The 23,139-nt window shown below is 43.9% G+C and overlaps 1 protein-coding gene across 4 annotated transcripts in view; it reads left to right on the top strand.

Annotated features, from left to right (window-relative positions):
* The window catches only part of LOC139547532 (fibroblast growth factor 12-like), a 121,709-nt gene that overhangs the window by 31,964 nt on the left and 66,606 nt on the right, over nucleotides 1-23,139 (top strand). Inside the window, exon 1 of one of the 4 annotated variants that reach the window (XM_071356399.1) lies at nucleotides 8,904-9,530. The exons of 2 other annotated variants lie outside the window; for them this stretch is intronic. In XM_071356399.1, the coding sequence (XP_071212500.1) occupies nucleotides 9,422-9,530 (109 nt within the window). In that variant the 5' untranslated portion in view covers nucleotides 8,904-9,421. Of the gene's footprint in view, nucleotides 1-8,903; nucleotides 9,531-20,136; nucleotides 20,699-23,139 lie in introns of those variants that run through there. One more of the 4 variants, XM_071356400.1, reaches the window with a different exon arrangement.

Genomic DNA, 23,139 nt, shown 5'->3' with positions numbered 1-23,139 from the left:
TTGGCTGTTGTAGGAAAGATGCATGTTAAAACCTGGTTTTAATGTCTATGGTTAAAACACTCATAAGCCTAAATTGCATCGCTTTCGGGAAACCAGGCCCTGACCTGAATTGGAAGACTGGAGTTATTTGCCATCATCATAACCAGTGTTGCTTGTGTCATCAGTTGCTATATAGGGCCCTCTACTGGCCAATAGAAGACTTGCATCAAAGTCTGCAGGCTGTATTTTTTATTCTATTGAACCTTTATTTAACTAGGCTGAGTTGTAGCCAATCACAGGCGAGCTTACATATTAATTCACAAGGAGACCATCTAATATAAGACCAAAGTATAACTAATAGATCCAAATAATGGGAACAGAAACATAATGATGTTCAGGTCAGTTTTTTTATGTGTCTACAAACATGTCTACACACAAAAGTGCATATGCATTCATTCACACAGAAACTATTCAGACAAACAGTCACAATAACTGTAGCAATTTACAACCCTGATGCAACCTTTACTGAGACTCTTATTCATAAATTCGCACTCACACCCATGCACACGAACGCACGTGCACATACACACACATTTTTTAACATCGCTCTTGTAATGTAAAGGCCTGAGTTAAACATATCACTGAATAAAGAAATGTCATTATGAAAATCTATTTTGAAATTAAGTCATTACCGTAACACATAACCTATTTGAATATTTTTTTTGGTCATAATCCCTTTTGTATACAGTCGTGGCCAAAGGTTTTGAGAATGACACAAATATTGATTTCCACAAAGTTTGCTGCTTCAGTGCCTTTAGATATTTTTGTCAGATGTTAGTATGGAAAACTGAAGTATAATTACAAGCATTTCATAAGTGTCAAAGGCTTTTATTGACAATTACATGAAGTTGATGCAAAGAGTCAATATTTGCAGTGTTGACCCTTCTTTTTCAAGACCTCTGCAATCCGCCATGGCATGTTGTCAATTAACTTCTGGGCCACATCCTGACTGATGGCAGCCCATTCTTGCATAATCATTGCTTGGAGTTTGTCAGAATTTGTGGGGTTTTGTTTGTCCACCCGCCTATTGAGGATTGACCACAAGTTCTCAATGGGATTAAGGTCTGGGGAGTTCCCTGGCCATGGACGCAAAATATCGATGTTTTGTTCCCCGAGCCACTTAGTTATCACTTTTGCCTTATGGCAAGGTGCTCCATCATGCTGGAAAATGCATCACCAAACTGTTCCTGGATGGTTGGGAGAAGTTGCTCTCGGAGGATGTGTTGGTACCATTCTTTATTCATGGCTGTGTTCTTAGGCAAAATTGTGAGTGAGCCCACTCCCTTGGCTGAGAAGCAACCCCACACATGAATGGTCTCAGGATGCTTTACTGTTGGCATGACACAGGACTGATGGTAGCGCTCACCTCGTCTTCTCCAGACAAGCTTTTTTTCCGGATGCCCCAAACAATCGGAAAGGAGATTCATCAGAGAAAATGACTTTACCCCAGTCCTCAGCAATCCAATCCCTGTACCCTTTGCAGAATATTAGTCTGTGCCTGATGTTTTTCCTGGAGAGAAGTGGCTTCTTTGCTGCCCTTCTTGACACCAGGCCATCCTCCAAAAGTCTTTGCCTCACTGTGCGTGCAGATGCACTCACACCTGCCTGCTGCCATTCCTGAGCAAGCTCTGTACTGGTGGTGCCCCGATCCTGCAGCTGAATCAACTTTAGGAGACGGTCCTGGCGCTTGCTGGACTTTCTTGGGCGCCCTGAAGCCTTCTTCAAAACAATTGAACTGCTCTCCTTGAAGTTCTTGATGATCCGATAAATGGTTGATTTAGGTGCAATCTTACTGGCAGCAATATCCTTGCCTGTGAAGCCCTTTTTGTGCAAAGCAATGATGACGGCACGTTTTTCCTTGCAGGTAACCATGATTGACAGAGGAAGAACAATGATTCCAAGCACCACCCTCCTTTTGAAGCTTCCAGTCTGTTATTTGAACTCAATCAGCATGACAGAGTGATCTCCAGCCTTATCCTCGTCAACACTCACACCTGTGTTAACGAGAGAATCACTGACATGATGTCAGCTGGTCCTTTTGTGGCAGGGCTGAAATGCAGTGGAAATGTTTTTGGGGATTCAGTTAATTTGCATGGCACAGAGGGACTTTGCAATTAATTGCAATTCATCTGATCACTCTTCATAACATTCTGGAGTATATGCAAATTGCCATCATACAAACTGAGGCAGCAGACTTTGTGAAAATGTATATTTGTGTCAGTCTCAAAACTTTTGGCCACAACTGTTATAATTTGTATTTTTTATGAACACATTTAGATAAAGAACAAAAGTCACACTATCAAATTAAGGCAAAATAGTCTTCCCCCCCCTAATATTTCCTAAATATTGGTGCATTACGGTAATGATGATCAGGTTTTGGAGAAAATACTGTATGTTTCGTTAATGAATGTTGCATAGTTTGCCAAAACTGTACTGCTCTCTATCAGAGATTCAGTAACCCAACAAATCATCAAAGTGTGTATTTTGTTAATACCAAATGACTTGCATAATACTAACACCACTGATCTCAATGCAATTTACTAAAATACCACTTATTTCAGTGCCTTCAGAAAGTATTCATACCCCTTAAATCCATTCCACATTTTGTTGTGTCACAGCCTGAATACAAAATGTATACAAATTCTCTCACCCATCTACCCCAAAATGATAAAGTGAAAACATGTTTTTAGAAACGGGCGGTCCATAGCATCAATGCCTTCCTCTTGCAAGAACTGCTGACACACTCCAGCCACATGAGGTCTAGCATTGTCTTGCATTAGGAGGAACCCAGGGCCAACCGCACCAGCATATGGTCTCACAAGGGGTCTGAGGATCTCATCTCGGTAACTAATGGCAGTCAGGCTACCTCTGGCGAGCCCATGGAGGGCTGTGCGGCCCCCCCCAAAGAAATGCCACCCCACACCATGACTGACCCACCGCCAAACCGGTCAGGCTGGAGGATGTTGCGGGCAGCAGAACGTTCTCCACGGCGTCACCAGACTGTCACGTCTGTCACATGTGCTCAGTGTGAACCTGCTTTCATCTGTGAAGAGCACAGGGCGCCAGTGGCGAATTTGCCAATCTTGGTGTTCTCTGGCAAATGCCAAACGTCCTGCACGGTGTGGGGCTGTAAGCACAACCCCCACCTGTGGACGTCGGGCCCTCATACCACCCTCATGGAGTCTGTTTCTGACCGTTTGAGCAGAAATATGCACATTTGTGGCCTGCTGGAGGTCATTTTGCAGGGCTCTGGCAGTGCTCCTTCTGCTCCTTCTTGCACAAAGGCGGAGGTAGTGGTCCTGCTGCTGGGTTGTTGCCCTCCTACGGCCTCTTCCACGTCTCCTGATGTACTGGCCTGTCTCCTGGTAGCGCCTCCATGCTCTGGACACTACGCTGACAGACACAGCAAACCTTCTTGCCACAGCTCGCATTGATGTGCCATCCTGGATGAGCTGCACTACCTGAGCCACTTGTGTGGGTTGTAGACTCCGTCTCATGCTACCACTAGAGTGAAAGCACCGCCAGCATTCAAAAGTGACCAAAACATCAGCCAGGAAGCATAGGAACTGAGAAGTGGTCTGTGGTCACCACCTGCAGAACCACTCCTTTATTGGGGGTGTCTTACTAATTGCCTATAATTTCCAGCTGTTGTCTATTCCATTTACACAACAGCATGTGACATTTATTGTCAATCAGTGTTGCTTCCTAAGTGGACAGTTTGATTTCACAGAAGTGTGATTGACTTGGAGTTACATTGTGTTGTTTAAGTGTTCCCTTTATTTTTTTGAGCAGTGTATATATACATTACCAGTCAAAAGTTTGGACACACCTAATCATTCCATGGTTTTTCTTTATTTTTACTATTTTCTGCATTGGACGCGTTGCGGGAGCAATTCCGTGGTTAACCTACCAAGCAGCCGACCACGACGGTAACCTCCCATACCCTCAGTAAGCCGTCTGGTAGCAGCGCCGTCACCCCGGTTTCCCGGGTACCTCGCTTACCTCCCCCGGAGTGCTATGATGGAGATTCCAGAACCTGCCGGGCCTTTCTCTTCCAGTGCTCCCTCATTTTAGAGCTGCAGCCTTCTTCGTTGCCCTTGGACCGCTCGATGATAGCGTACATTATTACACTGATGTCCGGGAGGGCACTCGCCTGGGCCACAGCGGTGTGGGAGCAACAATCCACCATCTGCCTCATCCTGGATGTATTCGTGGCGGAGGTGAGAAAAGCTTTCGAGGCTCCGGTGTCCAGGAGAGAGGCTGCCCGGAAGTTGCTACAGCTTCGGCAGGACTCCCTCAGTGTGGCCGACTATGCGGTGGAGTTCCGCATGCTAGCAGCGGAGGGTACCTGGAATCCGGAAGTGCTGTTCGACACGTTCCTGCATGGATTATTGGAGGAGGTAAAGGATGAGCTGGCAGCCCAAGAACTACCGACGGATCTCGACTCACTCATCGCTTTAACCATCCGGATTGATGGTCGGCTATGGGAACCTAGGAGGGAGAAGAGGTCCGATTGCGTTCCCAATCGCTCACTAAGGGATCCCACCTTGCATCTGATGAACTCCGGAAATCCCCGGCGTCTACGTCCCCAAGAGGATCCGTGCTTACCCGAGTCCCTCCAAGAGCCACCAGAGACTGCCGATTCACCTCTTCCCGAGCCGATGCGTACACAGACTTGAGACCCAGAGTTGTCTGTATTGCGGTGCTGCTGGTCATTATGTGTCTACCTGTCCCTTCAAGATACCTACTGTAGCTCATTCGTTGGAGTGAGTACTCTGGTGGGCCTTAAATATATTTTTTAGTCTCCCCTGGCTCGCCCCCCCTCCGTGCCATCCTGAGGTGGGGCAACCAGTCCAAGTCTCTCCAGGTACTCATCGACTCGGGGGCCGATGTGAGTCTCATGGACGTTACCCTGGCATCCGAGCTGGGTATCCCCACTCAACCCCTATCCATTCCCATGCATGAGTGCTGGACGGGCGCTCTATAGGCCGGATCACCCACCAGACCACCCCAGTCAACCTACGAGTGTTGGGGAACCACAGCGAGACGATCCAGTTCCTGCTGGTTGAGTCTCCGCAGTTTCCCATGGTATTGGGATTCTATTGGCTCAAGCGACCCAGTCCCTCCATTGACTGGGCTACTGGTGCCATCTTGGGCTGGAGCCCGTCCTGCCACACTCATTGCCTGAAGTCAGCTCTGCCTGCCCCAGGACATCTTCTGGGGGGCTTGGAAATTGACCTGGACCTCTATGCCAGCTCCGCAGAGTACCAGGACCTCCGGGAGGGGTTCAGTAAGGCCCGGGCCACTTCGCTTCCGCAGCACCACCCGGTATCCAAGAAGGTCAAGCCTGAGATGAGGCGCTGGCACGCCACTATAGTGCCGCGGCTACACCCCCGAGACCTTCCCCCCCCCGCTCCAAGATCATTAGCCCCTCTGCTGTTCATCCTCTGTTGCCCCGTACCCTCCGTATTTTTCCTACCTTTTCTGTGTTCAGAGTTAAAACCATGTCTGACTGCCCCTTGTCTCCTGTTTTCAGCCGTCCGGTACCTTTGCCCCACTACTCTGGATTACCGACCTCTGCCTGACCTGACCCTGAGCCTGCCTGCCGTCTTGTACCTTTGCCTGTCCGTGTTCGATTTAATAAACCTTTGTTACTTCAACACTGTCTGCACCTGGGTCACCTTCAAACGTGATAGTATTGGTGTATTAGGACACGGATATTTGTGACTGTAAGGTCTTTTAGATGTACAGTGCCTTTGGAAAGTATTCAGACGCCTTGACTTTTTCCACATTTTGTTACGTTACAGCCTTATTAAAGAATTACCACTTCTTGACAAAAGCAAAAACAGGTTTTTAGAAATGTTTGAAAATGTTTTACAAATAAAATAAAAAATACCTGATTTACATAAGTTTGGAAAGGCACACACTCTATTTAAGGTCCAACAGTTGAAAGTGCATGTCAGAGCAGAAACCAAGCCATGAGGTTGACGGAATTGTTCGTAGAGCTCTGAGACAGCATTGTGTCGAGGCACAGATCTGGGGAAGGGTTGGTACGCTGTCTGCAGCATTGAAGGTCCCCAAGAACACAGTGGCCTCCATCATTCTTAAATAGAAGAAGTTTGTAACCGCCAAGACTCTTCCTAGTGCTAGCCACCCGGCCAAACTGAACAATCGGGGGAGAAGGGCCTTGGTCAGGGAGGTGACCAAGAACCCGATGGTCTCTCTGACAGTTCTAGAGTTCCTCTGTGGAGATGGGAGAACCTTCCAGAAGGACAACCATCTCTGCAGCACTCCAACAATCAGGCCTTTATGGTAGAGTGACCAGACGGAAGCCGCTCCTCAGTAAAAGACACTTGACAGCCCACTTGGAGTTTGCTAAAAGGCACCTAAAGACTCTCAGACCATGAGAAAGATTTTCTGGTCTAATGAAACAAAAATGTAACTATTTGGCCTGAATGCCAAGCGTCACACCTGGAGGAAACCTGGCACCATCCCTACGGTGAAGCATGGAAGTGACAGCATAATGCTGTGGGGATTTTTTTCAGAGGCAGGGACTGGGAGACTAGTCAGGGTCGAGGCAAAGATGAACGGAGCAAAGTCCAGAGAGGTCCTTGATGAAAACCTGCTCCAGAGCGCTCAGGACCTCAGACTGGGGCGAAGGTTCACCTTCCAACAGGACAACGACCCTACACACACAGCCAAGACAATACAGGAGTGGCTTCGGGACAAGTCTCTGAATGTCCTTGAGTGGCCAAGCAAGAGCCCGGACTTGAACCCAATCGAACATCTCTGATTAGACCTGAAAATAGCTGTGCAGCAACACTCCCCATCCAACCTGAAAGAGCTTGAGAGGATCTGCAGATAGGAATGGGAGAAACTCCCTAAATTCTGGTATGCCAAGCTTGTAGAGTCATACCCAATAAGACTCAAGGCTGTAATCGCTGCCAAAGGTGCTTCAACAAAGTACTGAGGAAATAGTCTGAATACCTTAAGTTGAAGTCGGAAGTTTACATACACTTTGGTTAGAGTCATTAAACCCGTTTTTCAACCACTCCACAAATTTCTTGTTGACAAACTATAGTTTTGACAAGTCGATTAGGACATATACTTTGTGCATGACACAAGTAATTTTTCCAACAATTGTTTACAGACAGATTATTTCACTTATAATTCACTGTATCACAATTCCAGTGGGTCAGAAGTTTACATACACTAAGTTGACTATGCCTTTAAACAGCTTGGAAAATTCCAGAAAATGATGTCATGGCTTTAGAAGCTTCTGATAGGCTAATTGACATCATTTGAGTCAACTGGAGGTGTACCTGTGGATGTATTTCAAGGCTACCTTCAAACTCAGTGCCTCTTTGCTTGACATCATGGGAAAATCAAAAGAAATCAGCCAAGACCTCAGAAACAAAATTGTAGACCTCCACAAGTCTGGTTCATCCTTGGGAGCAATTTCCAAATGCCTGAAGGTACCACGTTCATCTGTACAAACAATAGTACGCACGTATAAACACCATGGGACCACGCAGCAGTCATACCGCTCAGGAAGAATTCCCGTTCTGTCTTCTAGAGATGAACGTACGTTGGTGCGAAAAGTGCAAATCAATCCCAGAACAACAGCAAAGGACCTTGTGGAGATGCTGGAGGAAACTGGTACAAAAGTATCTATATCCACAGTAAAACGAGTCGTATATCGACATAACCTGAAAAGTTAGCAAGGAAGAAGCCAGCAAGGAAGAAGCCACTGCTCCAAAACTGCCATAAAAAAGCCAGACTACGGTTTGCAACTGCACATGGGGACAAAGATCGTACTTTTTGGAGAAATATCCTCTGGTCTGATGAAACAAAAATATAACTGTTTGGCCATAATGACCATCGTTATGTTTGGAGGAAAAAAGGGAAGGCTTGCAACCCGAAGAACACCATCCCAACCATGAAGCACGGGGGTGGCAGCATCATGTTGTGGGGGTGTTCTGCTGCAGGAGGGACTAGTGCACTTCACAAAATAGATGGCATCACGAGGATGGAAAATTATGTGGATATATTGAAGCAACATCTCAAGACATCAGTCAGGAAGTTAAAACTATGACGCAAATTATATGCATATCCTAGCTTCTGGGCCTGAGTAGCAGGCAGTGTACTTTGGGCACCTCAGTCATCCAAACTTCTGAATACTGCCCCCTATCCCTAAGAAGTAAAATAAAGTGGTGATTCTAACTGACCTAAAACAGGGAATTTTGTCAGAAATTGTGAAAAACTGATTTTAAATGTATTTGGCTAAGGTGTATGTAAACTTTTGACTTCAACTGTATGCAAATGTGATATTTCAGTTTTTATTTGTAAACATCAACTAATATACCTTTTTCATGATTTATGGACAAACTACAGCAATATATTTTGAGTTGTATTCAAATAAGTTCGTTTTTCTAAAGTAAGATTTTGTCAAATGCCCTGAGAATTTAATCCGGACGCATTTCTGTAATGAGAATATTCAGTCGAAAATGTAAAATGTATTTAAAATAAGACACTACCAAAAACGAAAGATCTTAGTTTTCAGAATTCGCTCATTTTTGCAGATGCATGAAATTGCTAAAGACATAGTTCTGCTACTTAACTTGCCCCCCCTCCCCACACACAAACATACTCGAAGACCAATCATAGAAAAAAAGTGTTAAATGAAGACATACTCTCTTTAATATGTCCCCAGTGTCTCTGATGTCTTGCCTCTGTCATTGCTCACCGGGAATTTCCTCTCCCAGCACTTTCACCACGTAAACACAGATATAAATAGTTCCCACCATGCAGTGACGCCCATTTACACTCTCAGAATAGACTTTCCATTTCTATTGCATGGCTTTCCGGGGCCAAGGGATCACATATTCACATAGTTAAACCGTTCGAATAACTCCTAATTGTGTTTGACGCATGGCATGGACTGGACAGGGAGGCGTGCAGCTGTCCCGCTTGACAAAGGTGAAAAGGTTGACTCCGGTGTCCCATTGCAGTGGTAGATAACCTGCTTGTAAAGCCAAGGTGTGTGTGGACGCAAGCGTGTGTGTGTGCTCCAGGAGCCTGGAGAGAGTAGTAGTGGTGAGTTGGAGGGTGGGGATTTAGTGAGTTAGAGTTTTAGTGTCAACAGGAGCGGGACAAGGACAGCCAGGGCTAAATACGGTGAGACAGACACACACCGAGTGGACAATGACTGGTCAGCTTAACTAACTCTTTACAAGTGACACGGACAACTGACTTATACAGGGGAAGAGGGGTTGTGTAAGCAGGGGCATAGGGGAGCAAAAGCAGATTAAGGGGTACAGGGGGGCTCTGCATTTTACGGACTGTGTTTTTGGACGTCTCAGAGAGCGTTGGAGAGCCAGACATGACTCGTTCGCTTGGTAGCCTGTTCCGACGACTGCTGTCCAAAGACAGTAAGGGAGAGGAGGAAGATGAGGAGGAAGGAACAGCAAAACCAGACAGCGATGAGCAGGGTGAGTTCTCTTTACTCCAAGCCAGGGGTGTCAAACTCCTTCCATGGAGGGCTGAGTGTCGGCGGGTTTTTGTTTTTTCATTTCAATTAAGACCTAGACAACTAGGTGAGGGAAGTTCCTTACTAATTAGTGACTTTAATTCATCAATCAAGTACAAGGGTGGAGCGAACACCCACAGACACTCGGCCCTCCGTGGAATGAGTTTGACACGTGCTCCGAGCCCTCCGCATAGGTTTGGTATTTTTGGGGTATTTTATTAGGATCCTATTAGCTGTTGCAAAAGCAGCAGCTACTCTTCCTGGGGTCCACACAAAACATGAAACATGACATAATACAGAACATTAATAAACAAGAGCATCTCAAGGACAGAACTACATCAAACACATTTTACAGGCACACGTAGCCTACATATCAATACATATACAAACTATCTAAGTCAAATAGGGGAGAGACGTTGTGCTGTGAGGTGTTGCTTTATCTGTTTAAACAAGGTTTGCTGTTCATTTGAGCTATGTGAGATGGAATGGAGTTCCATGCAATAATGGCTCTTTAATACTGTACGCTTTCTTGAATTTGTTCTGGATTTGGGGACTGTGAAAAGACCCCTGGTGGCATGTCTGGTGGCGTAAATGTGTTTGTCAAGGCTGTGTGTAAGTTGACTATGCAAACAATTCGGGATTTTCAACACATTCATTTTTCTTATAAAAAGAAGTGATGCAGTCAGTCTCTCCTCAACTCTTAGCCAAAAGAGACTGGCATGCATAGTATTTGTATTTATATCAGTCCTCTGATTACAATGAAGAGCAAGATGTGCCGCTCTGTTCTGGGCCAGCTGCAGCTTAATAACTAAACATGCTTTGTTTAATGCCAATCAGCCAAGACCTCAGAAAAAAATTGTAAACCTCCACAAGTCTGGTTCATCATTGGGAGCAATTTCCAAACGCCTGAAGGTACCACGTTCATCTGTACAAACAATAGTACGCAAGTATAAATACCATGGGACCACGCAGCCGTCATACCGCACAGGAAGGAGACGTGTTCTGTCTCCTAGAGATGAACGTACTTTGGTGTAAAAAGTGCAAATCAATCCCAGAACAAAAGCAAAGGACCTTGTGAAGATGCTGGAGGAAACAGGTACAAAAGTATCTATATTCACAGTAAAACGAGTCCTATATCGACATAACCTGAAAGGCCACTCAGCAAGGAAGAAGCCACTGCTCCAAAACCGCCACAAAAAAGCCAGACTACGGTTTGCAACTGCACATGTGGACAAAGATCGTACTTTTTGGAGAAATGTCTACTGGTCTGATGAAACAAAAATAGAACTGTTTGGCCATAATGACCATCGTTATGTTTGGAGGAAAAAGGGGAAGGATTGCAAGCCGAAGAACACCATCCCAACCGTGAAGCATGGGGGTGGCAGCATCATGTTGTGCGGGTGCTTCGCTGCAGGAGGGACTGGTGCACTTCACAAAATAGATGGCATCACGATGATGGAGAATTCTGTGGATATATTGAAGCAACATCTCAAGACATCAGTCAGGAAGTTAAAACTTGGACGCAAATACACCTTCCAAATGGACAATGACTCCAAGCATACTTCCAAAGTTGTGGCAAAATGGCTTAAGGACAACAAAGTCAAGGTATTGGAGTGGCCATCACAAAGCCCTGACCTAAATCCTATAGAAGATTTGTGGGCAGAACTGAAAAAGCGTGTGCGAGCAAGGAGGCCTACAAACCTGACTCAGTTACACCAGCTCTGTCAGGAGGAATGGGTCAAAATTCACCCAACTTATTGTGGGAAGCTTGTGGAAGGCTACCCGAAACGTTTGACCCAAGTTAAACAATTTAAAGGCAATGCTACCAAATACTAATTGAGTGTATGTAAACTTCTGACCCACTGGGAATGTGATGAAATAAAAAAAAGCTGAAATAAATCATTCTCTCTACTATTATTCTGACATTTCACATTCTTAAAATAAAGTGGTGATCCTAACTGACTTAAGACAGGGAATTTTTACTAGGATTAAATGTCAGGAATTGTGAAAAACTGAGTTTAAATGTATTTGGCTAAGGTGTATGTAAACTTCCGACTTCAACTGTAGGTTTAGAGGACAAACAGAGGACAAACATACTTGCGCACAATACGCACGCACCCAAGCATGCACAAACACACACACAAACACACACACACAACATTTGTATTTCTCATACTTTTTATGAGAGTGTTCTGTGAGTGGCAATAGTCTGCACATCTGTTCACTGGTAGACCTATGTGTTGAATCCATAAAATAAGGGGGGGGGGGGCAGAAATGATTAGCCACATATGAAATCCAGGGGCGCCACATTGGTTTTAGAAGTGGGGGGGGGGGGGGGGGGGCATTAATAAATATGTTTAAGTGATTAATAAGACTGAACTAGATCAAAGGTAATTCAGTAATAAATATTGTGTTGCACCTTTAACCAATAGCCTAACAAATGAACATCTCTTCAAAAAATACAAAGACTTTTGATTGTTTTTATTTAAGGCATCCTCCATATCAAATTTCAGCCAGACCGACCAGCCAGCCCGGGCTGCCTGCACGCCTGACCCCCACCAGTCTAGTCAATAACTCAACTCAAGTTCCTTCCCATTTCCCACCTTTAAAAAAAAATGTGTTACCAAAGAAAAGGTTTGGAAACAAAAAAACACACGAAAAATACACATTAATCTCAAATACACTGTACATTAACACACAGAAACAGCAAATCCTCCATGTAATTAATCTCCCAGGACTAATAGAACGTAGAGCTCGTTTTACTTGCACACAATATATCTGTGTCGCCCTGTCCTGTCCCTAGGTTTCCACCACCCTGCAGTGCCACCAACCCACACACCCCACACAGCTTTAGGATCTTAGTGAAACATTAATTATTGGTTTCAGGTGTGTTAGGCCAAGGCCAGAGTGACAACCCACAGGACGGCAGACCACCAGGGCCAGGACTAAGCAGCCCAGCAGCTAGGGATTGCCTAAATAGGTATCTCCCCTGGCGTGGGCATGTTTTCAATACAGACTACTTTAGTCAAACTGTATTCCATATAAGGCCTCCAGACCTTATGAAAGTTGCCCAGTATACCCTTAATCTGGTAATAAATCAAAGCTTTTATTACCAACCGTCAATTTAATGGCAATGCATTTCTTAGCCGCTATAAATGCTTGGTTACACAGTATCTTCAGATAACAGTCTCCAGTATCAACATTTCCAAGCAAACAAAACCAAGAAGAAGAATGAATCTGTAGACATGCAGAGATAAAAGAACATACTGTTTGCCAGAATTCAGCCAGCCTTCACAAGACCATAACATATGCAAATGTGTCCCCTTTTGTGTTTTACACCTCCAGCAGAGGAATTACATTGTTGAGTGCATGTCATTCAGTTTCACTGGCATATAGTACGTTCTATGGATGGTCTTAAACTGCAGTAATTTATGTCTGAGATTATATGAACATGACTGGGCATTCAAACATATCTGTATCCATTCATCATCATCAATAGCTTCTACCAGGTCTTCCTCACATTTTTGTTTTACATATTTTATGTCATCGGAAAAAGCCTCTATAAACCCTTGATACAGTTTGTAAATCAACTTTGGAGGTTTGTCAGACTGCCTTAAAATAGCATCTGACTTGTCAAGTGTTTGCTGCACAGAGAGAATGAAGTGTTGTGTCTGCAAAAAATCACCTCTTCCCTGGCTGCCTGACCCTGCTGAGACCCTGTCACCATCTGATCCTCCTAAGACGAGGCATGACAAAGAATGACCTTGGTGTACATTTATACATTGTATTATCCAAGAATAGAATCAATGGTTCAATAATTGAAATGACCATTATTCCCAGATCCCAGACTGGTTCTCTGACCCTGCTGGGACCCCGGTCACCATCTGATCCTGCTAAGACATGTTGAGCATAGTCTTGTGTACTGACTGCGTACTAGAAGGGCTGCATTCCTGCATTCCATGCCTGCGGGACCTACAGTACCAACAGAGATCATTGTGGCACGGTCTGCGGGCGGGAGCGGATGGTTAGACAGAAGACTTTGGGATTTAAATATTTTTGTTGTCCCACAGATTATTTGGAAACGGTCCTCTTTCTGCTTTGTATGGGTTAGCCTAAAAAAAAGTGCATTGTTCACACACTCGCTGCTTCAACTTCAGTAGCCTAGCTACCGCTGCTAGGCTTGTGTGATCTCATTGCAATAGAGTTGGCTGCCTACACGGGCGGAGAATCACTTGGCAGTTAACTTAAATATGATTAGACTGTAGTTTACAACAGTGTCTGTAAATAAATACTGATAATGGAAAAAAGTGGAGGGAGCTTAACCAATGTGAGTCGGTTAATAATATTTGTCATAATAATATTTGTCTCTGCCTGCGAATCGGTCTCCTAAAGGGTAGGCTATAGCCTATAGGCCTATGCAAAACGTAGCAAGTGTCGTTGTCATCACTCTTGCTGCTTCAGGTTCAGTAGCCATACCTGCGCGATCAGGTACGTGTGTAGTCTAAATTAAATAGATTAGGCTATAGCCTATACATAGGCGGAGAAGCATGGGGCAGTTATCTTTCCAAGGAAATGTACTTGATAAATAGGCCTACGATTAGGCTTTAGTTTAAATGATGTACCTCAAGAGAAAGTGCAAGTCTCTCCATTGCCTACAAAGGCCCAAATATTGATCACCCATACTTCTCTGTCTTAAAATCTTCCCACTCCTAAAATGAAGGCTATAAAAATACTGTAGCTCAAGAGAAAGTGCAAGTCTCTCCAACTCTGCTCTCTTCAAATTACATCTAACATATTGGCTGATCTAGCCCAGTAACAAGCCTAATGTAAGGACCATGTGAGAATGTAATTTCAGAATGTGGGGGGGCCCCCCCGTCCCCAGTGAAAGTTGCACCCCTGATGAAATCCATATACAAGAGCCATACGAGATTGTAAGGTGCATGTGATAGGCAGAGAGAAAGAACCGGAGGGTTGTACAGTGATGTGAAAAGCATGGGGTGCGATGTCAATTTGGCATTAACGTCTGTCTTCTGTCTGCCTAATGTGTATGTGTGAGGCTGTGTTTGCTGCTCTTTGTGTGTTAGTGGGTGTGTGTGTCTGTGAGAGAGCTGATTGTTTGTTGCCTATTCTCCGTGTGTGTGTGTGTGTGTGTGTGTGTGTGTGTGTGTGTGTGTGTGTGTGTGTGTGTGTGTGTGTGTGTGTGTGTGTGTGTATCAACGGACCTTGATCATGAAGACTGTGATGTATTTATAGCAGGCAGCAGCAGTATAGGTCTTTTTTCTAACTAATTTCAACACTCAAGTCAGAGATTTCATCACCCAGTAGATCTAGTGTGTCCCGTATGATGTGTTGTTTGTGAATGGAGGAATCTATGGGCATTGATAAAGACATAAAACGATGTAAATTATTGATGGCTATTTTCTAGTGCTATGATGATACAAAATACATGTTTGAGGTTGTCATCATGCAGACATGAAAAAACAACAGGGTACTTTCTGTGTGGCACAATGTCTACAATAGGACCACGATGAAACTGTACGCAAAATGTAATTAATACGTTTTGTACTATATCATATTTAGCAAACAAGCATTGATTTCATACTTTTCAATATTATGCAATCATGAAATGACTCTGCAGTGGGAATGAAGATAATGTAGTACGCTATGAAGAAAGCCGCGTGTTGTGTTTGGTGTTTAGGTGCATTGACTGTACGTCTACGCAAGTACGTAAGAGAGCGTTGACGTCCCACCCTGTGACGTAAATGGATGTGATGGGAGCCAGGGTTCCCGTGACAGCTGGATTCGCCTCTGTCCTCTGCATGCTACCGCCTCCTTTTGGCGAAATTATTACCTTGCATGGAACTGTGAGCACATTCACCTGTATAGACTTTAGTAGCCTATAATAGGCATATATGGGGCAGGTTGGCATTTATTGGGATGAGTCTTCTTGTCCTGGAGACAGAGATGAGCGATTTTCCGCTAGATGTGCCAGCTGCAAAGTCAAAATTGTGTATATCGTAGACATTCATGAAAACAAATTTAAGGTAAGGGTTAGCAGTGGGGTTAGCATTAGGGTTAGCAGTGGGGTTAAGGTTAGGGTTAGGTTTAGAATCAGATTTGATTAAAGGAGGTCCCTCTAAGTTTGATTCTACTATCTACTATGTCTGCTTCACTCCTCTAAAATAACCAGATATCATGGCCTTATGATCTTCTCATGATATTATCATCTTGTTTAGCTGTTCCAACGATTCACCTGACTTGACTATAACCCCATGGCCACATTGCAGGCTACCTGCAGGTTACCTTTCAATGTAAAAAACTCAACATTCCTAGAAACAATTGATCTAATATAACTTGGCATACTTAATGTTGCCTATAGTATAGAAAAATCGAAACGTGATTTCATATTCAATGCATTACTTGGGCAGTGAAATAAAATATCACTACTAGGCTAGTTGTTTTTTCAGACTGGAAAACACACACTCCTAGGCAGTGGACCCACTCCAAGCAGAGGCGATGCTTTGTCTATAAAATCATCAAACCCACCCGCTCACGTCGGTGGTACTGTAACCGCGCTCTCCCCTTTCCCCGTGGCCACACATACAGTGCATTCGGAAAGCTTTCAGACCCCTTCACTTTTTCCACATTTTGTTAAGTTAGAGCCTTATTCTAAAATGTATTGAATAAATAAAAAATCCTCATTATGCTACACACAATACCCCATAATGACAAAGCGACCCTTTGCTACGAGACTCGAAATTGAGCTCATCCTGTTTCCATTGTTCATCCTTGAGATGTTTCTACAACTTTATTGGAGTCCCCCTGTGGTAAATTCAATTGATTGGACATGATTTGGGAAGGCACACACCGGTCTATATAAGGTCACACAGCTGACAGTGCATGTCGGAGCAAAAAACAAGCCATGAGGTCGAAGGAACTGTCCGTAGAGCTCCGAGACAGGATTGTGTCGAGGCACAGAGATCTGGGAAAAAGTACCAGAAATGTTTTGCAGTGGCCTCCATCATTCTTAAATAGAAGAAGTTTGGAACCACCAAGACTCTTCCTAGACCTGGTCGCACGGCCAAACTGAGCAATCGGGTGACCAAGAACCCGATGGTCACTCTGACAGAGCTCCAGAGCTCCTCTGTGGAGATGGGAGAACCTACCAGAAGGACAACCATCTTTGGCAGTACTCCACCAATCAGGCCTTTATGGTAGAGTGGCCAGACGGAAGCCACTCCTCAGTAAAAGGTACATGACACCCCGCTTGGAGTTTGCCAAAAGGCACCTAAAGTACTCTCAGACCATGAGAAACAAGATTCTCTGGTCTGATGAAACCAAGATTGAACGCTTTGGCCTGAATGCCAAGCGTCAGGTGAAGCATGGTGGTGGCAGCATCATGCGGCAGGGACTGGTAGACTAGTCCGGATTGAGGGAAAGATAAACGGAGCAAAGTACAGAGAGATCCTTGACGAAAACCTGCTCGAGAGCGCTTAGGACTTCAGACTGGGGCGAAGGTTCACCTTCCAACAGGACAACGACCCTAAGCACAAGACAATGCAGGAGTGGCTTTGGGACACGTTTCTGAATGTCCTAGAGTGGCCCAGCCAGAGCCCGGACTTGAACCCGATTGAAAATCTCTGGAAAGACCTGAAAATAGCTGTGCAGTGACGCTCCCCATCCAACCTGACAGAGCTTGAGAGCATCTGCAGAGAAGAATGGGAGAAACTCCCCAAATACAGGTGTGCCAAGCTTGTAGCATCATACCCAAGAAGACTTGAGGCTGTAATCGCTGCCAAAGGTGCTTCAACAAAGTACTGAGTAAAGGGTATGAATACTTATGTAAATGTGATTTTTACATTTTGAATAAATTTGATAACATTTCTAAAAACCAGTTTTTTTGTGTGTGTGGATTTATGAAGGAAAAAAACTATTTCATCCATTATAGAATAAGGCTGTAACATAACAAAATGTGGAAAAAGTCAAGGCGTCTTAATTCTTCCCGAATGCACTGTATTATCAAGCATTTTCGCCCCCGCCCCTCTGGAAACCTCTTTCTCAAAGCTACGGATCACGTTCAGCGTATGTGTTATTTTACGCACACGCGTTTCTCTCTTTACTCACCTTCTTCTGAACCATGATTATGTAGCCTATGTCTCTGCCTCATAATTCTGAACAGCTGAAATAAAAACCTTCCGAGATTTGAATGAACAAGCATTCAAGGCCATTATGAAGGCTTCAACCTTCTCTGTCTGTTGTAACAGTTATGTATGCAGGACACAGCCCTACATACTGCATTGGAGCAAAAATGAGCTGCGTTTTGTGTGATGATGTAGGCTAATCTTTGTAGTTGCTGCCATATCATAGTCACTAGCCAGAGTTGCTGAAAAATAACACTACTACTCTGACTTCCTGTCTGGCTCCTGCTTAGCCAATATCTGCAATGATTATTAAAAAAATAACATGAAATCGCTAATTAGACTGTGCGTCTGTGTCTTGCTTGTGTTTGATACAGTTGAAGTCGGAAGTTTACATACACTTAGGTTGGAGTCATTAAAACTCGTTTTTCAACCACTCCACACATTTCCTGTTAACAAACTATAGTTTTGGCAAGTCGGTTAGGACATATACTTTGTGCATGACACAAGTAATTTTTCCAACAATTGTTTACAGATAGATTATTTCACTTATAATTCACTGTATCACAAGTCCAGTGAGTCAGAAGTTTACATACACTAAGTTGACTGTGCCTTTAAACAGCTTTAAAAAATTCCAGAAAATTATGACATGGCTTTAGAAGCTTCTGATAGGCTAATTGGAGGTGTACCTGTGGATGTATATCAAGGCCTACCTTCAAACTCAGTGCCTCTTTGCTTGACATCATGGGAAAATCAAAAGAAATCAGCCAAGACCTCAGAAACAAAATTGTAGACCTCCACAAGTCTGGTTCATCCTTGGGAGCAATTTCCAAACGCCTGAAGGTAACACGTTCATCTGTACAAACAATAGTACGCAAGTATAAACACCATGGGACCACGCAGCCATCATACTGCTCAGGAAGGAGATGCGTTCTGTCTCCTAGAGATGAACATACTTTGGTGCGAAATGTGCAAATCAATCCCAGAATAACAGCAAATGTCCTTGTGAAGATGCTGGGGGAAACAGGTACAAAAGTATCTATATTCACAGTCAAATGAGTCCTATATCGACATAACCTGAAAGGCCGCTCAGCAAGGAAGAAGCCACTGCTCCAAAACCGCCATAATAAACCAGAATATGGTTTGCAACTGCACATGGGGACAAAGATCGTACTTTTTGGAGAAATGTCCTCTGGTCTGATGAAACAAAAATAGAACTGTTTGGCCATGATGACCATCATTATGTTTGGAGGAAAAAGGGGGAGGCTTGCAAGCCAAAGAACCCCATCCCAACCGTGAAGAACAGCGGTGGCAGCATCATGTTGTGGGGGTGTTTTGCTGCAGGAGGGACTGGGGCACTTCACAAAATAGATGGCATCATGAGGATGGAAAAGTATGTGGATATATTGAAGCAACATCTCAAGACATCAGTCAGGAAGTTAAAGCTTGGTCGCAAATGGGTCTTCCAAATGGACAATGACCCCAAGCATACTTCCAAAGTTGTGGCAAAATGGCTTAAGGACAATAAAGTTAAGGTATTGGAGTGGCCATCACAAAGCCCTGACCTCAAATTTGTGGGCAGAACTGAAAAAGCGTGTGCGAGCAAGGAGGCTTACAAACCTGACTCAGTTACAACAGCTCTGTCAGGAGGAATGGGCCAAAATTCACCCAACTTATTGTGGGAAGCTTGTGGAAGTCTACCCGAAACATTTGACCCAAGTTAAACAATTTAAAGGCAATGCTACCAAATACTAATTGAGTGTATGTAAACTTCTGACCCACTGGGAATGTGATGAAGGAAATTAAAGCTGAAATAAATCATTCTCTCTACTATTATTTTGACATTTCACATTCTTAAAATAAAGTGGTGATCCTAACTGACCAAAGACAGGGCATTTTTACTAGGATTAAATGTCAGGAATTGTGAAAAACTGATTTTAAATGTATTTGGCTAAGGTGTATGTAAACTTCTGACTTCAACTGTATGCTGCCTAGATAGCTTCATGCCCCAATGCAAAACTCCCCACTTGAGTTTTGTATTGGGGCAAAATACTATCTGTGAGTTTGTTTGAACATGTTGATCATGTCTTTTGTGAACAACATGTAAATAGCTGCATGTAGCCGAACTAACTTCCTGAAACAATAACATGAAATTGAGCTCATGCTTAATAGCGTACTGAGACATGGAATGCAATAGTTCAAACATGTACAACATAAAGTTTGTAGGCTACAACAGACAAAGGCGTTAGTTGGGGAAACGAAAGTGGAGTATTGAGCAGCAGCAACGCAGGCAGCGAAGAGTGCAAACTGAGAGAAAGAAACACCGCACATGCGCAGAAAACTCCTTATCTTTAGCCACGGCAAATCAAAGTTTCCAGAAAATCCGGAACCGCAGCCACTCCTGTTGTCAATAGCTTCTCTTTCTCACTCTGACATGCCCTGGTATCCCTCGCGCCCCACGCTTTTTGCACCACTGTAGCCTACCACCATGGATGAACAAGGCGCATTACCTCATCCACCGCGACGCTGTCACTCTACCCTGCAGTTTAACTTTAGCGTGCCCGCTTGAACCAGAGGACACCTCGTTTTACGTCTGCTAGTAAAATCGAGAAGAGACATAGACTATGGGAAATTATTCTGAAATCCTTGTGGCATAGCTTGCAATTCATGGAGCCATGGGTGTTTTTGTTGGAATTCTCATCAATGATAAATATATCAGGATGTGTCTGTGTAATGTATCGCGTCGCTTTGTTGAGGCTTTTCTGTGGTTTTCGATCTGCTGAGGGAAGCCAGGGATCTGGATAGCACGGTGATCGACCTGAGGTGGCTGTACCTCAATAACCTCCATCGTAATAGTGTCAGATTGCGTGAATTGACGAGGAAACACTATAACTCAAATCAATGAAGATTCTGAGGCTTTTCCTGAAGAAAGGTGCGCATATGCTGCAGTGTCTCTGTGGAAAGCGATCGAAGTCGACTACAACCACGAGCGGTGAGACATCTTGCATGCTTCTTTCTTTCAGTGCGAGGTCTGTTCTCTGTAGTGGCGTGGGGGGATTCGCCTCTGCAGCGGTGTGCATTCAGCAGTCTCCGTTTTTCAATGGGAGAAACAGCGAGAGCCATACATTTGAAAACAAAACAATCCGGCATTGTTGTAGAATCATTAACTTTGAGACAAAATGCCCCCCATCAGTATTTTTGATTCAATTACTGCGAAGAGTTAGACTTATGAAAGTCCCTATATTCAAACCAGTGGAGTCGCTTAAGCGGGCCACTGAGAGGCAGTCATTTCATACTGAGTGAGCATCTATCTACATTAGCCATGACACTTATATGAAAATCTTTCATCATCTTCTATTTTGTGTGTAAGTCGTGGTGATTTATCAGAAGACGTGTTTGTGTGTTGGAGTGTGTATGTCTGTGTGATGCAGTGTGTAGATACATTCATGGGTGTATGTAGGCCTAGACTGTCAAGTGCAACGTTTCAGAAGTAGCAATACTTTGTCTTATGTGTAGGATAGTTTGCTCATAACAGTGAAAGAAAGTTATTGTATTCTGCAGCGCTGGTATCCCACCCAGCGAAAATGTTCAAACAAAATCTAAACTGCTCTTCCGGTGAGTTTTGCACCCCAAGACTGATTCAGCACAATGGACAGCGCAGAACCTTAAACCACTGACTTTTATCGGCAAACAACATAAACATAAAAGTAGACCACTACACTCGACTTACCAAAGTTAACGACAGCACAGTACGGCTACTACTAATTATTCACAATATTTTTCAAAAATTAATCAACCGAATGCCTCCCTAAGACTGTGTTCACAGTGTGGTGGCTATGTATCTTTGTGAAAGTGTTTGGGCTTTCCTCTGACATTGTATTTGTGGAGTTACGCTGTGCTTGCAGTTCTCTGGGGCAGGATGCCATGCCTCTCTCAGGAATTCTATGTGGCCATGGCCTTCACAATGCAGAGGACAGTAGAAGGGGTGCAGAGGCTTCAGCACTGGGGCAGATGCACATGCAGGGTGAAAAAATGAATCTCATTTGACTAATAAAAGCAGGGCATTTTCCACATGGTGATTGACTGAGTTAGTGGTCTTTGTCCACAAGAGCTAATGAATCAAACTCAGTTCTGGGTTCGAATAGTATCTTTGAGCATTTGCTTGAGAGTGTCAGAGGGGTGGGGTTTGGACTTTGAGGACTATTCCATTGGTCCCATTGTTCCAGGCAAGCTCAATCAAGCACAGCTAAAGCATTTGAGCGATTTCAAATACTATACTGAACAAAAATATCAACGCAACATGCAACAATTTCAACAATTTCCTGAGTTACAGTTCTTATAAGGAAATCAGTCAATTGAAATAAATTCATTAGGCCCTAATCTATGGATTTCACATGACTGGGCAGGGGCGCAGCCATGGGTGGGCCTGGGAGGGCATATTGTAGATCCACCTACTGGGGAGCCATGCCCACCCACTGGGGAGCCAGGCCCAGCCAATCAGTATGAGTTTTTCCTCACAAAAAGGCATTATTAAACAGAAATACTCCTCAGTTTCATCAGCAGTCTGGGTGGCTGGTCTCAGATGATCCCGCGGGTGAAGAAGCCGGATGTGGAGTTCCTGGGCTGGCGTGGTTACACGTGGTCTGCGGTTGTGAGGCCGGTTGGACGTACTGCCAAATTCTATAAAATGACTTTAGAGGCAGCTTATGGTAGAGAAATTAACATTACATTCTCTGGCAACAGCTCTGGTGGACATTCCTGCAGTCAGCATGCAAGTTGTACGCTCCCTTAAAACTTGAGACATCTGTGGCATTGTGTTGTGACAAAACAGCACAATTTAGATTGGCCTTTTATTGTCGCCAGCACAAAGTGCACCTGTGTAATGATCATGCTGTTTAATCAGCTTCTTGATTTGCCACACCTATCTTGGCAAAGGAGAAATGCTCTTTGGGACATAAACAAATTTGTGCACAACATTTTAGAGAAATACGCTTTTTGTGAGTATGGCAAATGTCTGGGATCTTTTATTTCAGTTCATGAAACATGGAACCAACACTTTACATGCAGCGTTTATATTTTTGTTCGGTATACTTAAACCCAGGTATGAGTCAAATACGGATCTAGTGAGTTAAAGAGAATATTTGAGCCAAACAGTTAGCAAGGGTATATCATCATCTTCAGTGAGTCAGACACTGAGGCCCTGTTTGAATACTTTAAGAATGCATCCTTTGTGTTCTAAACGGATATGACTAGATACAGTGCATTCGGAAAGTATTCAGACCTCTTGACTTTTTCCACATTTTGTTACGTTACAGCCTTATTCTAAAATAAAAAGCATTTCCTCATCAATCTACACACAATACCCCATAATGACGAAGTGAAAACAGTTTTTTTTAATTTTTAATTTTATTTAATTTATTTAAATTTTACCCC

This window comes from Salvelinus alpinus, chromosome 21 (assembly GCF_045679555.1).
Source record: "Salvelinus alpinus chromosome 21, SLU_Salpinus.1, whole genome shotgun sequence".
Taxonomy (NCBI): Eukaryota; Metazoa; Chordata; class Actinopteri; order Salmoniformes; family Salmonidae; genus Salvelinus; species Salvelinus alpinus.
This window is presented reverse-complemented; position numbering and strand designations above follow the sequence as displayed.